Below are 22921 nucleotides of genomic sequence, written 5' to 3'. Positions count from 1 at the left end.
CCTGAACAGAAACTTTTGTAGACAGGACCAATTGCGCCTTTTTTTTTTTTTTAATTTTGACAGCTGCAGTTTGTGGTCAGGAGCTTAATATTTTTCTTTATCATGATCCGTGTGAATGAATGCAAGTATTACACAAACATGCACAAATCTGTTTTAGGTTCTCCCTAAGTTAACCTGCTATATGTAAAGATGGGGTGGAGAGGATAGAAGTAATTTCACTTAACACTTCTGGGAATGTTCTTGGGAAGTAACACTGTGAGAAAATAAAAGCCAGGCCTCTGACATCAGCAGCTAGGTAACAAATACTGCAGTTCAGTGTGAAGGAAAAGACAGGACTGTCAGCTGAAATAAAGAACAACAGACTTACTAACAGAAAAAGAAGTGCTCTGAAACCTGAAAACCAACAAAATACCCATTGAAAATTTTCTTTAATGAAGAAGTGATTAAAAAGGATAATACCCCCAAAAGTTATCCTATTTTATATGATACTACAGATAAAAAAAGGGACCTTAAAAGTTTCTAGTGCGAAAACATTCTATTCAAAAGGGAAAATACAGCTGCTAGAACAGCTTACCTCACTGGCAGACATGTTCTTCACCTGTTCTGGTTTTAATTCTGTAAAAAATAACGACAGAAGGGTGAATTTCTTAAGAAAACTTTCATCACTTTTGACAACTACAACATGTTAAAAGCACTTCTATTCTGGATAAAAAGCCCTGCAGCTAAAAATTATACCTTTCAGCATCAACACAGTCTCCTGTGCAGAAAGGTACATGGTGTTTTTGTCATCTCCTTCTTCCCCATTTATCAGCTCCTCAACCAGGCTGCTCCCACACTCAGTTACTGCAGATGCAGCACAGAGTGGCAGCAGAATTATTCCATCTTCCTAAAGTACAGAAAACAGCACACTAGCCAACAGAGCTACCTTCCCCCATATTACTTGTAGTATCCACAACCTCCCTACTGAATTTCAGGAGACAGAAGGTACAGTCAGCCAAGAATACTGAAATAAAATTAGGCAGGGCACATCAAAGTGCTTCTTGCCCTATGCTGCACTCACGGGATCTAAACATTCTTGTATCAATCACGTTTTTTTTTTTATTTTACTTGCAATGCTCTCATGGTATCAACATGTAACAGCAAACATTTTGGTACCAGGGTACAAGAAAAAGAATCTAGGCAGGATTGGCAAGGACAGTATCACAAAACATTTTCAAAAATATATTGTTTTATATGGAATACAGGACCAAGTTAAAGAAATGTGTTGCACAATGTCACACAGTGTTTTCTTGAAATGGACTTGTGTGTGAAGTGAGTTGTCAGCAAAGTAAAGCCTGCATACCTAAATGCATACATAATTAATTCCACCACTCTAAATAAATATATTCAAATTCTTAGGAGACCTGATGTCTCTTATGAGAGCCATTTAATGTAGTTCTGTTTCCCAGTTACTATACAGGATTGTGAAAGATGTGCTTTACAAATTCAGCAGCTGGAAGTGGTAAAAAACATTGCATTTTAACATCTACTTTCGAGAGCGATCGTAAACTGGCAAAAATGCATGCTACAGGATTGAAAAAAATAACACAAACACACCCACAAAACAAGAACAGACCTCTCCTCCCCATAAATAATTTAAGAGTTGCAACAATTTTTATTTACGCATAATAGGCTGGTGTTACAGAACACTTCTGCTCTGACTGCCTTTAGTACCTTTCTGTCAAGTAGGAAAATTCATCTACAAACAGAAAACTAACACCAAATCTTCACAATCTTTTCTACACAAAAATCCCACTACTGATCTCCACTAAACAAGATCAGTTCCCTTGGATGTGGCTACTGGACACATAACTAGCTACTTAAACAGCACAAAGAGGGGAGGTGTTGGAAAAAAGTATTCACATTAAAACTGGGTTTTTCCTAGTTGGACATGTCAGAGAAAGAACAAATGTAAGTAAAACTCTAGTTCATTCACACTTGTCATCTGGATCACAATTCAACATTAAGAGTTAAAGATGTAAAAAGCTATGCCATTCAAACTGCATCTAGAAAAACCCCAAAAAATTCCTTGTTTCAGTTTTCCTTCCCTTAGACTTGGAAGAGATTTGACCCATTTATAAAGACAAGTAATGCAATCAGCAGTTGTTATTCTAGTAATAATTTAGCTACAACTGAACTGACAATAGCCTCAGAAAGCCACTATTTAAAAACCCTACAATTCAGTGAGAAACACCTCATACTGCTTTTCTCCTATGACACAAAAATTTTCTCTTTCACATGGTGAGGATGCTGAAGGGTTTTGTGTAAGTAAATCTTACAAAGATGCTATTATGAGTAACAGACTAAAATCCAATGTAAAAAGTTACATTTCAGAGGTTTGAGAATTATAAAAACATAAGAAAATATATCTCCAATGTCAAAACATCAATAAAAATCTCTGCAGCTTACCTCGAATGGGGCCTAGGGCTGCATCCTTTGCTAATGCAGTTAGGTCACTTCCAGAGTACCCATCTGTCATTCTTTGTCAAAGTAGGGTCAAGGAGGAAAGAAAAAAAACAAAAAATCTGCTTCAAACCACATCAATTTAATTGCAGATAATCAAAATGTTACTTAATCAGGAGAAGTATTACTTTGATGTTATTTTGCAAGTTTAATAAATCAGAAGTGCATTCACTATAAATTATCTATATTTCACTGTAAGTGATCTTTCACAGATTAAATTTGAAGTACAGATATTTGAAAGTTCCAAATAACATTCTAGGAAAAAAAAAAAAGGTAGCAACTAGGATTTGTAGATGAAAACTGATCCCAAGCACATTTACGATTGCTGTTAGGACAATTCTGTACCTGTAGTTTATAACATTTGTCAATTACCATAAAACCCAAACCTCAACTGTCCTGCACTCTTTCAATCCAATCGGTAAAGTAAGAGAAACCAATACCACGTGTTTAATATGATACAAAGTGAACTGAAAGTAAGTTCTGCTACCCACTAGGGTTGGTTGGTTTGTTTGTTTTATAAATCTGGTAGATCATCCAAATCCTCAGAACTATGCATAGGAAGTTTAAAAAAAAAAAAAAAAGGAAAGAAAAAAAGTCAAACCCAGGCACCAAACTCTATGGAAGCTGTGCCAGAACTAGACTTAATATCCAGGTTAACCAATGAAATACTTTAGAGAATAAAGGCCTCCACTAAACCAGGAAGCCACTAACACAAAATGCCAACATAAGTGAAAATGAGTAGTACAGGTTACCTAAAGGAAAGTTTAAAAATGAAAACACTGTTCTTATAGAGCAGTAGCTAGCTGCAGCAACAAGAGCTTAGTCTTCTGGAGATCATAAAGTCTGTTACAGTTCAAAGAAGTTGCAGAGGAGCAAAGGAACACAGAATCACAATGGAGGTTAAATACTTCTCTCAAAACAAAGAAAGATGGAAAAAGAGGCAGGCAGGATGCTCAACTTTTATACTTTCTCTATTTTTTTTTAAAAAAAGGTATATTCAAGTTGCATTTGTAATTTGGTTCTCATATTTGCAGTTAGAAAACAGGACTGTTTTTCCTCCAGTTAGCTATTACTGCAGCCTACATGTGGCTTGAGCTAACAACTTCAAGCACAGAGGGATATATTCAGTTGGATTACACATCAACTTCTGCAACATTACTAAGAGGTTAAGAAATGCTACATCCAAGACTGTACTAACCTCTAGTGTACTACCACAAAGAGAAACAGACTGAAGTACATCCACCTGCCCATCTTTGCTATCTCATGGTCTGTTTTCACTCCTTCCTGCCCTACCTGATTTTTAGTCTAATCTCCTTCACACCCATTATTAAATTTAGGTGACTAACAGCAGTACTGTGTCAATCTCAATGTGTAAAAACATTGCTCTGCTATGTTGGTAATACATTCAACAAGCCTAGTGAGGCACCAGGACAGAACCTGCCTTTTATTTTAAATGAATGCCAAGTGCAAAACTGGTGCTATCTTTTTGCATCAGGGAGGAGAGCTGGACTCCTTGAGGGACGGGGTGGAAAGAAGCATTCTCCTCCCTCCTCCTCAAAGGAAAGAGCTGATGGGCATGTTTCAACAACAGAAACCTGACTGGGTGTATCCTATATATGTATATATAAACACTTTCACACAGCCTGACAGGGAACTATCTTCCCCCAAATGCATGCAATTCATATTGTCACTGTCAGATGATTTACATTAATTATATTTTGAATGAATTAAACAGTCTGAATGAATGCAGTAGAGGAACATATTTATTTAGTATGGTTACAAAATACTTACCTAGCTAGTTGAGCCAACTCTTTTTGGGTTAATGGACTTCCTTGCTTGCTTAGAAGATTTTTTAGCAAAATCAATCTTGTCTGAAAAGAAGATAAAATTATCAGATGTAAAACTCATTTTCACAGAACACTTAAAATTGTGTTGCAAGAACAGAACTACGCTTTTGTCAGTTTTGCTTTTGTGCTTCACCAGTTCAAACTTGCCCATAGTGCTTGTGCAATTAGACTGTACAATATCATCTCTTCAGGAGCAGAGATAAGGACTGGGTAAAAACAAGATCAAGAGCTTAATTACTAGTATAAAAAATAAATTATTGGAATCTTCATCAAAAGTCCTGATCTTGTGTTGAACTGAAAAACATTAGAAAAATTACTTCTATCTTTTTCAATAAAATACTCTCCTTCAGCCAAACAAACATGCTCTTGTAAGTCCTACTTCAGACTTGCCTATGGCTGCCAGTCTGTAAGCAACACCTCACAAAAAATACTGAGTAGCCACCAGATTTGCTACTAGTATGAGTTGGAAAATAAAGGCAAAAACTTAAAATAGTTCCCAGAATTAATGCACATTGTATATAGTCAAGGTGAGCCAGAAGTTAGTTCATGGAATTGTAATCATCCACAAGGGCAAGTTAAGAATTGTACTTACTTCTTCGTTTGGTAAAGACACATATACCCGTTTGGTGAATCGTCTGAAAAAACCCAAACATATAAACATTGTTCACACTATTCTATAACTATTTAGCACATACAAATCTAACATTTGGTTTAGTTAAGTGACAAAATTTCACTTCCATCATCAAATTCTAGGAAGCAGAACTGGAGATTTTGAAAAAAACCACCAACAACCAAACAAAAAATTATGTACAAGCCACTGATGCCACCTTACTCTTATCTGAATTTGTAAGACTCCCCCCAGAGGGGAAACACTCTAAAGGTAGAAATACCACTGACAACCAGCAATGAAATGAAGCATCTCTTAATTTTTGCACAAAAAAGTCTTCAGAATAATTTCTTCAGGCAGTGCTGACATATCTATTTTCCTCAATCAAGAATGAAAAGAGAATAAAGTATGAATACTTTTAACAAAAAAAAGTCCTAAGGCACATCTACAGCAAAATCTGTAATTGCATGGGATGTCAGAAGACAATATTCACAGAGAAGAAATACTAAATTTCTGGTCAATCTGCAATACTAAAATTAAATTTTCTCCTTTATTCTGCCATTTAAGATACAAATAGCAAAAAAGCAATATATTAAATTCAATAAATTTAAAAAACACTGACTTGAAATCAACAGGTACTACTGTTTCAGACAATTCCAAGACCATCATGATTGTGCAGATGCCTCAAAAAAAAAGAGTAAAGCTTTTCTTTGAGAGGTTAAATAATTTAGTCTTGCTGAACAGCTTTTACTTATTACAAAACTTCAAGACACTAGGCAAAACCTGTTCTTCATAATGAATATCATCTTACTGTATATTGAGAAAGAGACATTTTGATACCTGAGAACAGCATCATCAAGCTCCTGAGGCCTGTTGGTTGCTCCCATCACAAGTATTCTGTCCTCTCCAGAAGACTGCACCTATATAATGTAGGAAGGCAAGACAGCTTTCAGTTTACACAGTCTACATCCCAATTAAGCAGAAATACAACAAAACCAGTTAGAGACTTGCTGTGTATTCAGCACACTGATGAGATCTTAATATATGTGTGGTTTGGGAGTTTTTTCCATTGAGGTAGGTTTAAAATATTCCTCACATAAATGTAAAGTCAAACAGGAAAAAGTAAAAAAAAAAAAAAACCAAAAAAAGTGTTTCTGGAAAAAAACTGAGACTATAAAACTATAAAAGGCACTCATAAGTTTAGTCACCAGGAGAGAATTATGTTGCAAAAGCCAGAGACTTTCTGCTGTTCTGGGTTTTTAACATCAAACACTGTTGTGAAACTAAACTTTTAACTCAAGTATACCCAGAACCACAAAATCAGAGCAGAGATCCATCTAACACAGGCCTCACACAGTAATCAAAATAGACTATAAAATAATTGTAAAAGCACAAAACCACAGCAATTTCCTTCCTAATTCACTCATTTTATACCAAAGAATATGGAGACTTAGAGCTTCCAAGCTTCAGAGAAAACACTGGGCTATCTGAGACATTATTATTTGTGTTCAATTCTTCATAGATTTAGGCTCACTGCTACCATACCATGTTTAAAAGGTTCCTCGAAAATGCTGTATGACACAGCCATACCTTAAGTATTAAATCAGCAAACTTTGCATTATGCTTATTTTTCCCCTTTCATTTTAAGGGAAAACTCTGCATGTGTGTGTAATAATTTCCGCATATCACAGTTACATTGCATTATTTGTCCTGATTTATCCATTTTGGAGTTTTTCCCAACCTTGCTGTCTCTCTATGTTCTTATCTGCTCCTCCTGTACCTCATTACTGTTTCTTCACCACTGCAATATTCTGTTGTGCTAACAGAACAAAAACTAAAATTATTCAGTACAAGAACAGTGCTGTGACAGAAAAATAATCTGATACTCGTTTGTGCGTGTGTTCCACTATGAAATCCAGTTCCTCTTCCTGGGTACTGCATTCATGCCATTACAGTAATTTCACGACTATAAGGCGCACCCTTTTGACTAAAATTTTCACCCGAACCCGGAAGTGCGCCTTATAGTCTTGTGCGCCTTATATAATGGACAAAGTTGCGAAATTTGCCAACCCGGAAGTGCAAACCCTCAACAGTCCCGAGCCGAGCAGAGCCTGCCCAGCGGCAGCATCGGGGCAGCGCCGGTGCAGGGGGAAAGCTGGCGGCAGTGGCGCAGCCCGGGCAGTGGGGGGGAAAGCCGGCGGTATGGGAGTAGCAGCGGCGTGGCGTGAGCCCACTGGCATCGGGACAGCGGTGGCGCGAGGGAAAAGCAGGGGGGTGTGCGGGGCTCCCGGAGCTGCACGGGGTTGCCGGAGCGGCATGGGGAGGGAGGGAGCGGGTTGCCACAGAAACCGCGAGCCCCGGCCGCTCCGAGCCGCACCCGCTCCGCCTCGGCAGCCGGCGTGAGTGCTGGGCCCCACACACGGGGAGGGCGCTAGGGACTGTGTTTAAAGGTTACACCAATCTGTGAAAAATGTTTGCAAATTGAGCACCTGCCAGTAAACCCCATGATCGTGGGATTCCGTTACTAATTAGTTACTTTGTTGTGCGTGGCACGGATCTTCGCAGCAAATAAAAAGTGCGCCTTATAGTCCGGTGTGCCTTTATATAATGTACAAAGTTGCGAAATTTGTCGACTCCCGGAGGTGCACCTTATAGTCCGGTGCGCATTATGGTAGTGAAATTACTGTAAATACTTCTTACTGGATTCTGTATTCTCTAGCTCATGATGCCAAGAAAAAAAGTTATAGTTCAATAAAAGGTGTACTAACACAAAAATGAATCTTCCTGATGTGTCAGAGCTGTATATACATGAGATACATATATATTTTATATATATATATGTATGTATGTATCTAATCTGAAGTAGTCTGTTTGAAATCCTCATCCCTCAGGTTTCACCCCTTCACAGTCCGTTCTTGTGACACATATTCCTTTGAAACAAAAAATTATTTAAAAGCCATTTAATTTTGTTTTGCTTTGCCAGAATAAAGAGAAGTGACTCATCAAGCTATGTAATTGCAAACATGGATGCAACTGTGACCCTCAAATGTCCCTCTTGCCCTGTAAGAACAGTTGTCCTCACAGCTCCTTTATTAATGCCATCTGTTAACCTGTCCATAATCTTCCAACACATTATTACAGCTCATCTCCAGATCACCATTTTTGAGTTCAGAGTGCGTCTACCAGAATGCCACAGTAAGCAGGTAGAAAATTAAGAACCAAAAAAAGTTGTTTGCCAATTATGGTGAGGTGGGAGAGAGGCTGAGCTAAGCCCCAGCACCAAACCCTTTGTAATTCACCTATAGGTTGTACTGGCACCCAGAACATTAGCCAACTTAGCTAAATCAAACAATACCAAGACTAAATACTCACACCATCAAATTCTATTAAAAATTCTGTTTTTAGACGCCTGCTAGCATCATGTTCACCTTCTCGTCTTTCACACAAAAGGCTATCAACTTCATCTAAAAAACAAAGAAATACATCTTAATTAGGCATACACCAAAGTCTTTGCATTTGCCTAAGATCTTTTCCTAATATAGGATCCATTAAGAAAGACCAGACCTTTATTCTTTAGGAGACTGACAGATCTTAGGAAAGTTTAAAAACTTGCGTGATGTGTTGGCCTTTGAATAGGTAATGCCAAGCACACGAAAGGAAAAAAACCCAAATCTTTCTGATTATAAGCTCCTACTTAGGACAAGCAAAACACATTTTCATGTTTGAAGTTAAATCACCTTAACTCCATAAAGGCAGTACAGTATTTTTCCTTTTAAGAGTACCTCTTCCCACTATTACCACCAACTAAATAACATAACAGTAATCTGACATGCTTTATGTGAACTACTGATTGGCCAGCAGGTCATATCTGAGACAGTTGTCCTGAGATGCAGAATTATCCAAAAGAAATTTACCCAAGTATTCCCATAGTTAATTACTTACTAATCTTCGGTAAGTAAGATTATTTAAGAAAGTAAATAAAAGTTAACATCTAAGGTCTTACCAATAAAAATTATTGAAGGTTGAAGTTCTCTGGCTACTGCAAATAGAGCACGCACCAGTTTCTCTCCTTCACCCACCTAAAATAACAATAAACTGATTTTGTAGGGGATTAAAAATTTTTACTACAAGACAGCCAACAGAAGGACCTACAGAAAATCTTGCTTAACTAACCACACTCAGTCCATTTATACATATTCAGATTATCACTGGTTCCGTACATAAGGTATTGTTTACATCTTAAAAAAACTACTGCAACTTCTCTTATGATCACAACTGAGCTAACTGTCAAGAGATTTTGGTGCCTAAAATACCAGAGTGAAAGAGCTAGGATCCAACTAATTCACTTTTTAAAGATGAAAAATCCCACAACCACCCATCTGCATTAGTGCCAGTGCCATTGCTGAGCTGAAAAAACCTTTGACATGGATTTATCACAAGCACAAAACTTTTTTTAACTTCACAAGGCACTTTTTAAAAACTATGTTCATTATAGGCAAACAGTTCACCAAGTACTCATCAGAAGTGCCTAGCTTTCTTAAGCCCCAATTAAAGCACAGGTGTTTTTGAAGGAATGTAATTTACAGCCAGTACTTACATATTTTGAAGTCAGGCTCGCTGCGCTGATGTTAAAGAAAGTAGCATTTGATTCTGCAGCAACTGCTTTGGCCTAGGAAAGGGGGAATAAACAAAAGTATTTTTAAAAACTATCATGATGAAGACAGTTCTCTGTATCTGTAGTGACCACTTGTGTCTTGATGGACAGTTTTGAAAACCTCTCTTTCTTCAAAGGGAGCACCTTGTATGTAGTACAGAAAACTTCTGTCCAGGCCACTTACAAATGAGAATGGCTACACAGTCAAATCAATAGAGAAATTTCCAGACTCCCATAGACTTCTCTAATCCCATTAGCTCCATAGCCAAGGACAACTTGCTTTCAGAAGAATAAAAGTCTCCATTTCCTTTCAATTTATCATGAATAGACATCTAAGCCAGTTTTAACTGATTTAGGGAAGTAGTTTAAGTCATCAGTTACAGTGTTTTTTCCCCCCTCCTTTATCTGCAAAAGCTGTTTTTAGAGAAAACTAGGGCAAATGATCAGCTGGAATGCTCACACTACCCTCTTCTTTAACAGTTTCATTATATTCAAGAAATTATGATTCCCTGCTTATAGAGTCTAATTTTAGTGATTAGCAATTACGTTCCAGTATGTCAAACATAACAGATGAGCCTACATGAGCTGCTCTACATTCCCACTCCTGCACTTCAGAGCTGATCCAGCTCCAGTGTCAGCAGAGTGTGCAGCTGCAGCCACACCATGTGATCAGGACGATGTGCCCGGCTCAGCTGCATCAGGACACTCGATGCTCCCTGCCTGATGCACAGCCACAGAGCTCCAGTTCTCCGGATCTAGCACATCAGGCTGAGAAAAAAAGCTGTGGCTAGGCAGTTCCACAGCCCCTACACTCTTTGCACAGCAGTGTGCCAGTGAGACAATCCCTTCTTTTGCTACTGTGCTCCCTCCCCATCTCCAAAATGTACTTCTAGCATGTTTCAGTGGAGAGCAGATAATTTCTGATTAATCACTGCTATACAAACCAATTAACCTACTTCCTTTTGCTCTCTCTGAAAATGAAACTTGGATTTGCTGGTTTAAGTTTTAAAATATTACTTGTCATAAAGAAAATAATTAAAGAGAACAGTTTAGCAATTCCTTCAGTAAAATCCAAGCTTACAAACAATTTTGCATTTTTATATATAAAATGACACCATAATACATGTTTTGTAAGAATGTACAGTTTACTAGTCCAAGCCCCATCTGAAAGCCACCCCTTGTGGTTGCATTTTAAGCCCGACGACTCATGCATGAAGTAATTTTCTCACCAACATTGTCTTCCCATTTCCTGGTGGGCCAAATAGCAATAAACCACGTGCGGGAGCTCTCAGACCTGTAAATAACTGAAAAGGACATCATCATAAGTTATCATCAATAACGTGAATAAAATGTTGCTTTACCTTTGTAAGAGAATGGTTCAAGACTGAGGACACTGGCTAGCACTGATAGTAACAGTAGCAGTGAGTGCCACAACAGTACAGGCCTTGAGAGAACTGCACTCTGTTAGTAACTTGACCTAATGCACACCACTATTGTTTCCCACACAGCAGCTAAATTATGTTCTAATTGTTCTATGCCTGGATGCACTGTGAAAACAGTTTAAAACACTTTCCACAAGACAGACTAGCCTATCACGTTTAAAGCATCAATTCCAGTTAAAAAGGGAGCAATGCAGGTGTACAGTAGGAAAGCTAAAGTAGTCTTCTTACTAACTCCATATGGAAGATCTCCTTCATCTTTCCTTATTAAATGAAACTTGAGAAGACAAGCTTTCAATGAAATTACTTAAAATATTACTTAACAACCACCTACTCTCTCTATGCTAATGATAGTCAGCTCCTCTCTCTCACTTTGCACTAGATTAATCTTTCCTACTCTCTAAAACTGCCCCCACCATAAGTAGCATCACAGCAAGCAAGTCCACAAATTCTCACAGAACACATAACTTTTAGTTAATACTCTTGCCTGTTTTCTCTTGCACTTTGTCTCTACCCCTTCCCTCAAAAGTTTCAAAGTTTCTCTTTCAGTCTCACACTCACCCCTCCCTTACAGCTTCCAGCAATTCCAATAAAAAAGCAAAAGCAATAGGAGGGTATCTTATATACATCCCACACATAAACGTCACTGTCGGCAGGCACTTCTTTCCACAATATCCATGACAATAAATAGCTCCATTACCAGTGTTGTATTTTTGTCATGACTGACCAACACGTTTTCTCTATTGTTTCATCACCCACAGCATTTTGTTTGTGCATGACTCTGATCCCTAAAAGTAGTTACCCAGCTATTCACTGAGTGAACACTCCAGTGTTTCTGCTTTCCATGTTGCATACCACCATGTGCATTTTCTGCCTGACTTCTTTTGTTTGAACTAATTCTTGGAGAGTTCCACCCTTTTCACACAGCCCAGATCAAATCTGTAATTCTTCCTCACCTTGATCATCACCTACAGTTCAACTGCACTGACATTTATTACTGAGATACACAAAGCCTTTCAAAGGCTAATTATACTGAACATGGTCTGAACTAACTGCTACTATTTCATTAGCATCTTACCACTGAAATTGTTGCAGCCAATCTTTCCTGCTTACATACCTCAACTTTTACTCTCCTACAAAAATACCATTGGCTTGTTAAATATGCATTTGAGTTCAAATCCCATTAAAACTGAACTAGTGTAAATTTACTAAGTATCCCCCTATAATTGCCATGTCTACTACATTCATTTACAAGGAATAAAAACAACCCTCTCTACTTTCAAGGAAAGGTTAAAAACTCATGGGATTCTCTATCCTTTTTAAATCTCAACCTACACCAAGGTCAGGCCCATCGCTAGCTACAGTAGGATGAGACAATCTTACTGAAGATACCAGGTTACTGGAAAAGTTACTCCAAGCCTTCCATCTCCAAATCCTTCCCACCCAGCTCACAGTACTGGTGTCACTGAAAAACACACTTGACATACTATTGCACTGTAGTAACAGAGATGCTGTAATGGCATCTTCCTTCTGCATAACATCTGAGCACACATTTGTTACAAAGCTTTGTTCTCCTTACAGTTCCTATTTCTGTGATGCTATGGCAGGTTTAGCATTTCTTCCCTATGCTGTTTCAAAACCAGTAGCTGCATTAAGGGGAAAACCACAGAGCAATTCCAGTCACCTGTCCATGTAACAAATGAGACCCACAAACAAAAAGTACAAACAGCAATTTTTCTTCAATAATCACAGAATCATAAAATAGGGCTGGGTTGGAAGGGACTTTGAAGATCATCTACTTCCAACTTCCCTGTCATGGGCAGGGACATTTTCTACTATACCACACTGCTCAAAGCCCCTTCCAATCTGGCTTTGGAAAACTCCACGATGGGGTATCCATAACATTTCTGGGCGATCTGTTCTAGTGTCTCAGCATCCTCACTGTGAATAATCTCTTCCTAATAGCCAAATCTAAACCTACTCTCAGTTTGAAGCCATTTTCCCTTGTTCTGTCACCACCTGTCCTTGTAAACAGTTCCTCACCAGTTTTCTTCTAAGTTTCCTTCAGGTATTGAAATAATGTAATAAGGTCAGCCTGGACCCCTCTTTTCTCCAAGCTTAACAACCCAAATTCTAAGCCTTTCCTTACAGGAGAGGTGTTCCAGCCCTCTGATCATCTAGGTGTTCCTCCACTGGATCTGCTCCAATAGGTCCTTGCCCTCGCTATGCTGGGACCCCAGAACCGGACACAGCAGTCCAGGTGGGATTTCATGAGAGCACTGCAAGAAACCATTGCACACAATTTTCTCAAAAGTACTGCAGCTTTTAGTAAGTTCAGCTTCATAAAATGACCGATTTATTTTTTTCTTAAAAGTAGCTCAGAAAATTCAGGTAGTGTACAGACTAGGCCTGAATCTAGGTAGTCTCAGTAGCTGAGACACCATCTATGACAAATGAAAGCCTAAATTATCAACTTCCATCCAGCCAAGAAATCTGCCCTCAAATGTTACATATCTCAGTGTATTTATTTGTTCAGTACATTTCTTTGCATCCTCTACATTTGTGAACAAACTATTCAGTTTGTAACCAACATCCTCACAGAGAGGATTAGCCCAATAACAGTAACAATTTTCCCAATCCGAGAGTGTCATGACCTAATTTACCTATACAAATCTCTCCCATTTCACCCTTCCAGTTGTGGGTTTTGTCCTTTACACGGCCATAAAGGGTTGGACACACAGCTACAGCTATCTGGAACACTCAGCCTGACAAACAGTGAGAAATTTTGTTTGCTTTTGCTGTCTGTTTTATGGGGTTGCGGGGGTGTTGTGGTTTTGGTTTTGTTCATTATTTTGGGGGGTTTGCAGTTTACTGATTTGGTCTTGGGTTTTTGAGGAGTTTCCTTTTTTTTTCTTGTTCCAGTCACTTTCTGCAACATTGATTAATCAGAAGACAAGCAATGACATGGTAGTATTTTAACACATAAATCCTATATTCTTCTTTTCCAAGATGGCTAGGACCCCACAGCTACTCATAGCAATCATAATCAGGAAAAACAGGATTCAAGAATCATCATTTCATGTGTGAAGCACAGTACATTTCTTTGATCCTGTCACACATTGATAACAATACCCCGTTACTTACCTCAGGTCTAAGAGAAGGAAGGATAACAATTTCTTGCAAAGCTTGTTTAGCCAGCTCCTGTCCTGCGATATCATCAAACTTGACAGCTGGCCCACTAACAAAGAAATGGAATACTAATTAGTCTAACAATGAGATACTCTTTTTCAGCTGCAGCTGACTAATTTAATGCATTTGACTATTCATACAAAACCCTTTTGAGAAAATCTATAACTTACATTGTTCAGTATTTTAAAACATCCTTTTGCCAAAGTAACAACAAAACAACCCCATCCAAAAAATTCTCAAAAAAACCCAAAGTACAAATTTCATTCCAAGTGAACCAGGAACGTACTGAATGCAAAACTGATTTACTGGCTTGAAAAGCCTACTATTCTTCCTACTTACCTATCAACAACTTCATTTAGGATAAGATTAGCGAGATTGCTGTCCACATTTCTAAATATCTTTGTGTCTTTCTTTTTCCGAGGAGCAGTGGTAGGAGTAGAAGGCTTATTTGTTCTGCTATTTTTAGGAGCGGCCTGGAGAGGGGGGAAGGAAAAAAAAAAAAACCACCAAAAACTCCAGATTAATACTTTGGAAGTGTAGTGTTAAAGTTGATAAGAGCTACATTTCATTTGCTCAAGTAAAACAACATGTTAACAAACACGCAATATTCTAATGCTGTATTTTGCTACAAAATCATACTATCATATTATTCAGCTATAAGGAGAATATTTTAGACTCCAGTGGTAAAGGGTCTTTGGTTTGAGGTTTTCTGTTTGCTAATTCATTTAACTACAGTATTTTCCCCCAGCATACTCTGGAAATAAGCACCACAAACCAAGTTCTCAATATTTATAAGCAAGAATTCCTACTGTTGTCATATTTTGCAACAGGCCACTTAAAAGTCTTCATATTATATTATAGCAGCAATAATGTTATAACAGAACAGTTATGTTCAGCCCATTCCACTCTTTATTCTACTTTACTGGGTAATAAGATGGAAGAGAAAAAGATGGATCAACAGAAATGCTATATTTTTCTGTATTCTTACTATAGGACTCCGTGTTTCATTTGCAGCCTAACCATAATTTGCTTTTCAATGTGCTTGTAAAACAACCTGTGCATGCATACAAAGCTTTGGAAAAGAAGAACATGTAGGGGGGAAAAATGTTGCAGCTCTGGAGTAAGAGGTTTTTCCCTCTATCTTTTACATATTAGAAGTAACATTTTTTTTTTTCTAGGTAACTTTCACTCAGCTTCCCATGCAATTTCAAAAACAAGTAGTATTTATTACTATGATTATACTTAAAATTCTTTTGCCCATGCACCCACCTGATGCCCTCCAATTTCTAAAGTCCACTCTGCAGCATACCTCAAGAGGCCTGGCTAAAAATTGGGAGCTTCAGTTTGCTGCTACAATACTGCAATTAAGGCATTAAATCCAAAGCTTTTTCTGGAATTTACACTTGATTTTTCAAGTGCATACTTCCATATTTATCCTCACTGTACCTTGTGAGCTGAAGGTGTAGGGTTAGGTGCTGGTCTAGACACAGATGATGATACCCCACTGTAGCTGGGCGTTCTGTGGTGACCTGAAAGGCCTGTGGATCCGGTTTTTGCAACAGTCTTTGAACGAGGAAGGGAATTACTCGTGTGTGTTAAGGGGTCCTTCTTTTTTGGAACTGCTCCACTTTCTATAAAGAAAACCAGTGCCATAAGAACATTTGCAGCAGTTGTACTTTTACCAAACTGCAACTAGAAGACAGAATTGTTGAAACATATAATACCACATTATAGAAGAATAAGGCACATTTCTAAAGAGGTTTAGCTTTTTAAAGGGGATTTTGACTGCTGCTTTCACCTACAGTTAAAATTCTAATTTTTAGGAGCTCTCAAAAGGAACCCTAGCTAGCCATCCTAGAAAAGCCAGACATAACTTAGTCCTGTTATCAAGGAAAGAACACAATCTATTCCTTGTGATCCAAAGTCTTCTGGCTTGTGTTCTGCTGTCTTCTTTCTCAAGAACTCTTAAAAATAATTATTACAATAACCCCCAAATTTCAAGCCTTTGGATTCAGAGTATTGATTCTTTATGTGATGTTAGCAGGTTAATTATTTGGATGCCACCTAACATTATCTAGCACTTTCCACACAGAAGCTTCACTAATGCATTTTAATCTGGAAAAATTATAGTAGGAATTATACTTGCAAGTGACTGTCAGGTGTTTTTTCTTTCAACTTGCTTTCACTTTAGGAATCTTGAGGTGTAAGTAAATTCAGAATGGAAAACCCTGAAGCAGCTTACCTTCCTACATTAAAAATTAAGTCTTAAAATATATTTAAACATCACCAGACATTCCACTCATACTACTTATTCACTTTCATGATGAAGCTGGAATGTCTCAAATTAGGTGACAGATAAACTTGAAATATTGGCCACAGGTCATCAAACTACAAACAGCCATTTTGATCCAGAGTAAACAAAATAGCACTTGATGTCTATGTTCTCTGTATGGGATACACAATAAATTAAATTTCCTTGGCACAGAAATGGCAAGTATAAAACATCAAATCAGAGATTAAGAGGTAAGAAAGTGAAACAGTAAACAGGCAGGTTGGTCAGACTGGTTAAAGATTAGAGCATAGCTTTAGATTAGGGTATTTTTTGTGGTGGGAATTACACTACTGGAAACTGTCTAGTACACTACTGTTGTCTGCAATGGAAACTATACATACTGTCTTATTTTATAACCTTTTAAAAGGCTAAGGAGTCTTTTGATTACATAAGAGAAACAGGGCATCACAGTCAAGGAAGTTAAAAACAGACTTCAGCTACAAGTGTCTTCACTAGGATTGTAGAAATTTGTAAATCAGTTTGACCTGCTAGTCTTAAGGAACAGGCCAAAGAACTCTGATCTTTAAGGAAATTAGTGACTCTGAAGAATTTTTAACTTACAACACTGCAGTTCAATGAAAAACACTTTAATTAAAAAGCCTTGTAATTTTAAATGCTGTGTTTTAAAATCTCAAAGAATACTTCAGTCAAACAGTATCATGGAAGGATCAAATAATTACTTCTAGCCTCTTTAAACATACTACCAGCACCAAATCTCTACATACCCTGCAGGTATCCTTAAAAATTCAGTGAAAAAGTTTCTAAAGCCCTTCTTCAGTCACAAATTTACCCCTTTTTAGAGTTACAGAAACCCTGCAGAGGTCACAATTAACAATGCAGATATATCAAAATGCGAGAAACAAGGCAACTTAAAGAAAATAATTAAGTATATTTACCTGTAACATGTTTCTTCTTAAAAACAAACAAACCAAAAACAAAACAAGAAAAAACACCAAAACTGGTTACTGACTAAAACACACAGAGCTCCAGAGCCAGATACTTAGTCATTCCTGCACAGGAATTTCCATGTCAAAAACTCTTTAAAATTAGGCATACTTAGTAACTTTGAAGTTCAAAAAACAGAATACAAATCTATTAACACATCTAGCTACTCAGCACTTTGACTGGTCCGATTTAGTCAAAAGGTGACACTCAGTCTGGTTCAGAGTTTTTTTAGCCCGCCTCAACCTCATTTGCACAGCTGGCTTGAAGTCAACATTGGAAAGCTTCAAAAACCTAAATCAGTTTTTCTCCAAGTCCTTCACCCTAACATGTTGTTCAACTACCTCACTCTGCCAGAACTACTCCCACACACTGAGAACAATACACAGACAGTAAAATTTTGGGGTCATAAAATTACACAGGTACGGAGTATTTCAGGAAGCCAGAAACAGAAGGGAAGAAAGAAGGGAAAAGAGACAAGGTTTAATACAAATTATGATTTACTCTAACTGTACCTCCAGGACTCAAGATTGGTAAGTTTACACATTTTGTTGTCAGTCCTGATGGGCAGGACATAAAGAAGCACTGACGAACAGCTCCTGAACATAGTTGTTTGCTGAATGTCAATTCCAGAGGGAAGTTTCATTTTATATGCAAATTTTCATTGAATTAACAAAAACGTTATCAAATTGTTCAGAATTACAATTTATCTAAAGTTTATCTATTTCTAAAGCATGAGGTATTTAAGTGAACATCGTATGTGAGATGGCTCCTACTGTTCCATTATGCAAGGTACGTATTTTGGCATAACAAATGCAACTCCCCCAAACACATTTCTTACCCCCTTTTTTTTTAATTTACTGAAAAAACTGGAAATACATAGCAAATTACCTGAATGCCTTCATAATATCTCCAGTAGACTTTTGCCAAGTGTTTCACTGTTCTGTTTAAAACAATAAGGAAGTACCTAAAGCATGTTCTCTTCACAAAGAGACACCATGGCATTTTTTCAAGTGTATCTGAAACACTGGACAGTTCAACTGTCTGCTTCATATACACTTATAGGATAGTAATAGATGCTTAATCAGTTTGATTTTACTCTCTAATTCTGGACAGAATAATTTACTTTATAGCTCCAGGCTAACACCACTGGATTACACAGACATAATAGCTGTCTGGTCCTGAAAGCACCCCTGCAATTTTCATCTGCCATCCAAATACACACACAACATAAATTACAAACAAGCAAGTAGCAAAATTTTGTCTGGGGCTTTCTATTGGTTTAATTGTGACAAGCTGCACACACAGGTGCCCAATTTCAGACTCCCTTACAGAAAGAAATGTTAAAAGTTATTATATTATATAGATACTTATTATATTAAATTGGTTTTAAAGATAAAGTATAAATATTTTGGAACAAATCTAAGAGAAGCTTCATTATATTCAATGGAAATGCAAAAACAGAATATGCAGCTGTAGCTCATTTATTTAATATAACATCCTTCATATTTCTAAAAAGCAAATTAATTATATTTTCTTTTCTGTACTTAAACCAGATTAAAGCACATGTCAATAAACAAGCTTCTACTAGTCTGTAACTCCTTAAGCATCCAAAAGAAAGTTTAAATTCAAATTAACAGCAGCAATTCCAGAACTGCAGAACAATCTCCAGTCTTTAGTTGTGACATCTTAAAAATTATCAGAGAATATTCCTCAGAAATTCCCTACATCTGCCTATTGATAAGTAATATAAAGGTACTAAAAAAAAAAAAAAAATACTGTACAGGGTCTGTGGACACTAAGTTGAAAGAAAAATCCACCAGTCTAAAATTATCTGTAACTTTATGCATGTAGTTTCATTTTAAAAAAACCCCAAAACCCAAAAGCCTTTAAATTGCTGCTTTAAACTTACAGCAATTACAAGACTGATCATTATTCAGGATCAGTATTCACGATAGCCCCCAAAATCACAATTCTTCAAAAATTCAATTCAGATTTTTCAAATAGGTAGATCCAAGTAATAAAAGCTACTTAACAGAAAACTCCAGCAACTAAGAAGGACATGCTGTATGTTTTCAATGGTAACACAGCTACACAAACCCAGAATTACAGTTGTTCTCCTTTCTGAACTGAAAAACCAAAGATCTGCTTTTGTCAAATTATGCTATTAAAAACAATCTTGCTGCTACTTGTTCTTCTACTTGGGGAACTCCTTTGAAAACTTCAGTATTAAAAACAGAACTTTTGCACCATGACAAACATTGCTAGTCTTCTTCTAAAGACAGGTCAGCAACTCCTTCCATGTGAAAACTGAGATAAAATACTAGCTATCTGCACAGAATTCATGTTGAGGTAATAAAAACGTAATGCTTTCTCTGGCCATCCATCAGGCTGAGATTAACAGGTAAAATGGTATACACTGCAATTACTGTAATACTCTAAGTATTGCATGACTAGTAAATGAGTTCATAAAACAAACTCTGCCTTTGGCAAGACTGGCATAATCTCCTTCCCCAGTTTATTTAAAAAAGAAAAACAATAATCCACAATGCAAAGGAAAATAAGCACATTTGAGGGGAAAAATATATGCAAATTGTTTTACATCTAATTTAAGACTGCTATGAGAAGAATGATGAATATTAAATTAATATTATTTCCAAGTAAAGGTTTGAGTCAAGGTATTACTCTTCAAACAAGTTACTGCATAGCCCTCTGCAACTGAAGGGCTTGAAAAAACCTCAGTCTATATCTTGAAGATAAATTTTCAAAACAAATCTCTAGCTATTCATGTAAATTTGCAAACCACAAATGCTGAAGGGATAGGCAGTCATTTGTGTAAGAATCAAGTAAATTGGTCATGAAGGCTGACACAAATAGAATCTTGAGAAGAATCTCAAATCAGCAACACTTTGGGAATATAAAAAATGTGCATTCCCACAGCTGTGAGAATAGAATCTCACACAATTATGAAGCAAAAACATCTGTAAAGACCGGCCTTTAAAGGCAAATACAAGAAAGCAATGTAATTTTAGACCAAATGGGCAAAAAGACTCTTTGTTTATGTTAAAGCTAAGAATGATCATGTTTCATATTTCATACAATCCTGAACTTTTAAAAAGTCCAACCTGATTAGGCAACAGGTCAGTAATAATTTCCACAGACAGAAAAATAAAAAAGCTTATGCCAGAGCCCTGTGGCTCAATAGCTCTGAAGCACCTCTACCTTCTCAGACAACAGTCCTCTTATCTGAAGTAGCCTGCAAACTGATTTCATTGTTTTCTAAGAAACTGTGTCATCTACTTTGTGTTTTTAAATTATTAGGGCTGTCCATATGAAAATACTGTTTTACATGTATAAAGGAAGAACAACAGCAGGATGATTAGCAGATTGAAGCATAACCATCTTTTTACACTGCTTTTAAAGAAAAGCTGCGTTACTAGTAAGTTCTTACAAAAAGCACTCCCTTGCCATACACCTCAAAAAAGAAAAAGCAAGCACAAGAGCACAGCCACCAGCCAGTTAAGAAATCCAGATGCCTATTAATAGCCTGACTTTCATGGTACTGTATCAGGGATCCCACAACTGCAAAAGTTGAGTACTTCAGGTAATCCTTGAAATTCCACAAATTTACACCATGTTTATGGACAAAAAAAAGTTTATTTCTGCCATTTTAGCATGTTTGGTTCAGTCTTCGGAAAAATGATTAAAGCAACATTCTCTGACAAAGCGCAAGAGCTGCTATCATTCCCCTCTCATTTCAACTGCATATCACTTTCTTGATGTAAAAACCGCCTGGAATTTAAAGTTGCTTAATGCATAGTCACAATATCATAAATAATATCATAAAGGAAGAGTTAATTAATGTAGGCACATATATAACATATATCCAACACTGACACTTTCTAAAACAGGTTTAATGAAATTCCCTGAAGAATATTGCATGAGAAATATTTTCAAAATGTTGCCTTAGTAAATAGATTTGAACTCTAGGACAGTCATTGTGAGAGAAAACTGAATACTACAAAATAAAACAGTGTTGTCAAAGCCATGGAAAGGATGGAATGTATTTTACATAATGCCTTTAAAACCAGAAATATAAATTATTTTATTTTAAAGCTGGTGGGGCCAGAATATAGCATTGCATTATTTTGCCTTGTAATACATCAGGAACTGAGAGACATCCCCTCAATAGGTGCTGGTAAAACCAAACCCACCTGACTGGAGATGTCCATTGCGGCATGCCAGGTTAGTACTGTCATTATAGACCTCCATTTGCGGCTTGGAAATTTGCAAAACTGCCTGCAGCTTCTCTATGTAGTAGAACAGAGGGGGAGGGAGGAAAAAGGACAAAATAAACAAACAAAAACCAAAAATGAACCAAGAAAATTTATGTATGTTGAACATAGAAATGGCAAGTTTGGTTTTGTTATAGTTAAAGATAAAAGGAATATTTCTATTTATTCTACACATTCAGCAAATGTGTACGAAAATTCTGTTAGTATGAGCATGACTGAAAACAGCTTTGAAACTCACCCTTTATGGCTGAGTTAATTACAAGAATCTTTCCAGTCTAGTGATTGCAGTTACTTCTCAAAAACAATGTTCAGGATTAATTCAATTTAATTTAATAAATATTTATGTTGATAACACATTTCTGAAAGTCCTCCTCAAGGTGTTACTTTTGACAAGGTGCAAAGAGTCCTCACTTCTCCACACAATAAATGTTCCACTTAAGCAGTAGCAGCCAGTTAACATTTTACAGAAACCTTCAAACTTCAAGCAGAACACTATAGACACGTTACAGTGATATCTTCTAAATCTCTATTTAGATAATTAATTGCCTTGAAATTAACTCAAAGTTGCCAGGCAAATCACGCTCTTTAGGAAGATGAACTTCAGAAACACCTGAATACAAAATTTATAAAGCTAAAGATTAAGGAGAAAGATATTAACTCTGAGAAGTAACAAAAGATTGCCAAACCGTAAGTCAAAGAGGTGTAAGGCTGGAAACACAAAAGTTAAGGACTACTTGTTCTCTGCAGCCCAGCTACCACTCCTACTTTTCCCACTGCAGTTAAAAACTGTACTTCTGGGGCCCTTTACTGACTCTCCCACCTTTATTTCACACACACCCCTCTTATTTTAAAAACCAACCACGGTCTGTAAGGATGCAAGGCATACACTCTCAAGCTCTCTCATTCCCTGACCTTTTGTTTTTCCTCCTGCTCTCCCCTGCAAGATAACACTACCAAGAAGCTGAAAGAAGAGAGATGCCAAGTAGAGAAGCAATGTCCTCTGATAATATGAAAATACATATCACAAAAGCAGACAAATTCTACTGAAAATGTACACCATTAAGATCATAAATAACCTGGCTGGAGGAAGAAGTGCCATTCAGAGCCTGCAGAC

At 37.1% G+C, this 22921-nt stretch overlaps 1 protein-coding gene across 5 annotated transcripts in view; it reads right to left on the bottom strand.

Annotated features, from left to right (window-relative positions):
- SPAST (spastin) overlaps window positions 1-22921 on the bottom strand; it is a 39169-nt gene that overhangs the window by 6044 nt on the left and 10204 nt on the right. For 3 of the 5 annotated variants that reach the window (XM_033054884.1, XM_033054885.1, XM_033054886.1), the window contains 12 exons: window positions 15685-15869; window positions 14578-14711; window positions 14194-14287; window positions 10840-10914; window positions 9554-9625; window positions 8960-9035; window positions 8329-8420; window positions 5797-5876; window positions 4942-4984; window positions 4294-4373; window positions 2449-2519; window positions 575-615 (listed from right to left, as the gene is read on the bottom strand). In XM_033054884.1, the coding sequence (XP_032910775.1) occupies window positions 575-615; window positions 2449-2519; window positions 4294-4373; window positions 4942-4984; window positions 5797-5876; window positions 8329-8420; window positions 8960-9035; window positions 9554-9625; window positions 10840-10914; window positions 14194-14287; window positions 14578-14711; window positions 15685-15869 (1043 nt within the window). Of the gene's footprint in view, window positions 1-574; window positions 616-2448; window positions 2520-4293; window positions 4374-4941; window positions 4985-5796; window positions 5877-8328; window positions 8421-8959; window positions 9036-9553; window positions 9626-10839; window positions 10915-14193; window positions 14288-14577; window positions 14712-15684; window positions 15870-21726; window positions 21823-22921 lie in introns of all 5 variants that reach the window. The other 2 variants (XM_033054882.2, XM_033054883.2) reach the window with 1 other exon arrangement.

Source organism: Catharus ustulatus, chromosome 3, assembly GCF_009819885.2.
Source record: "Catharus ustulatus isolate bCatUst1 chromosome 3, bCatUst1.pri.v2, whole genome shotgun sequence".
Lineage (NCBI taxonomy): Eukaryota > Metazoa > Chordata > Aves > Passeriformes > Turdidae > Catharus > Catharus ustulatus.
Note: the sequence above shows the minus strand (reverse complement) of the source record. Positions and strands in the feature narration are given on the sequence as shown.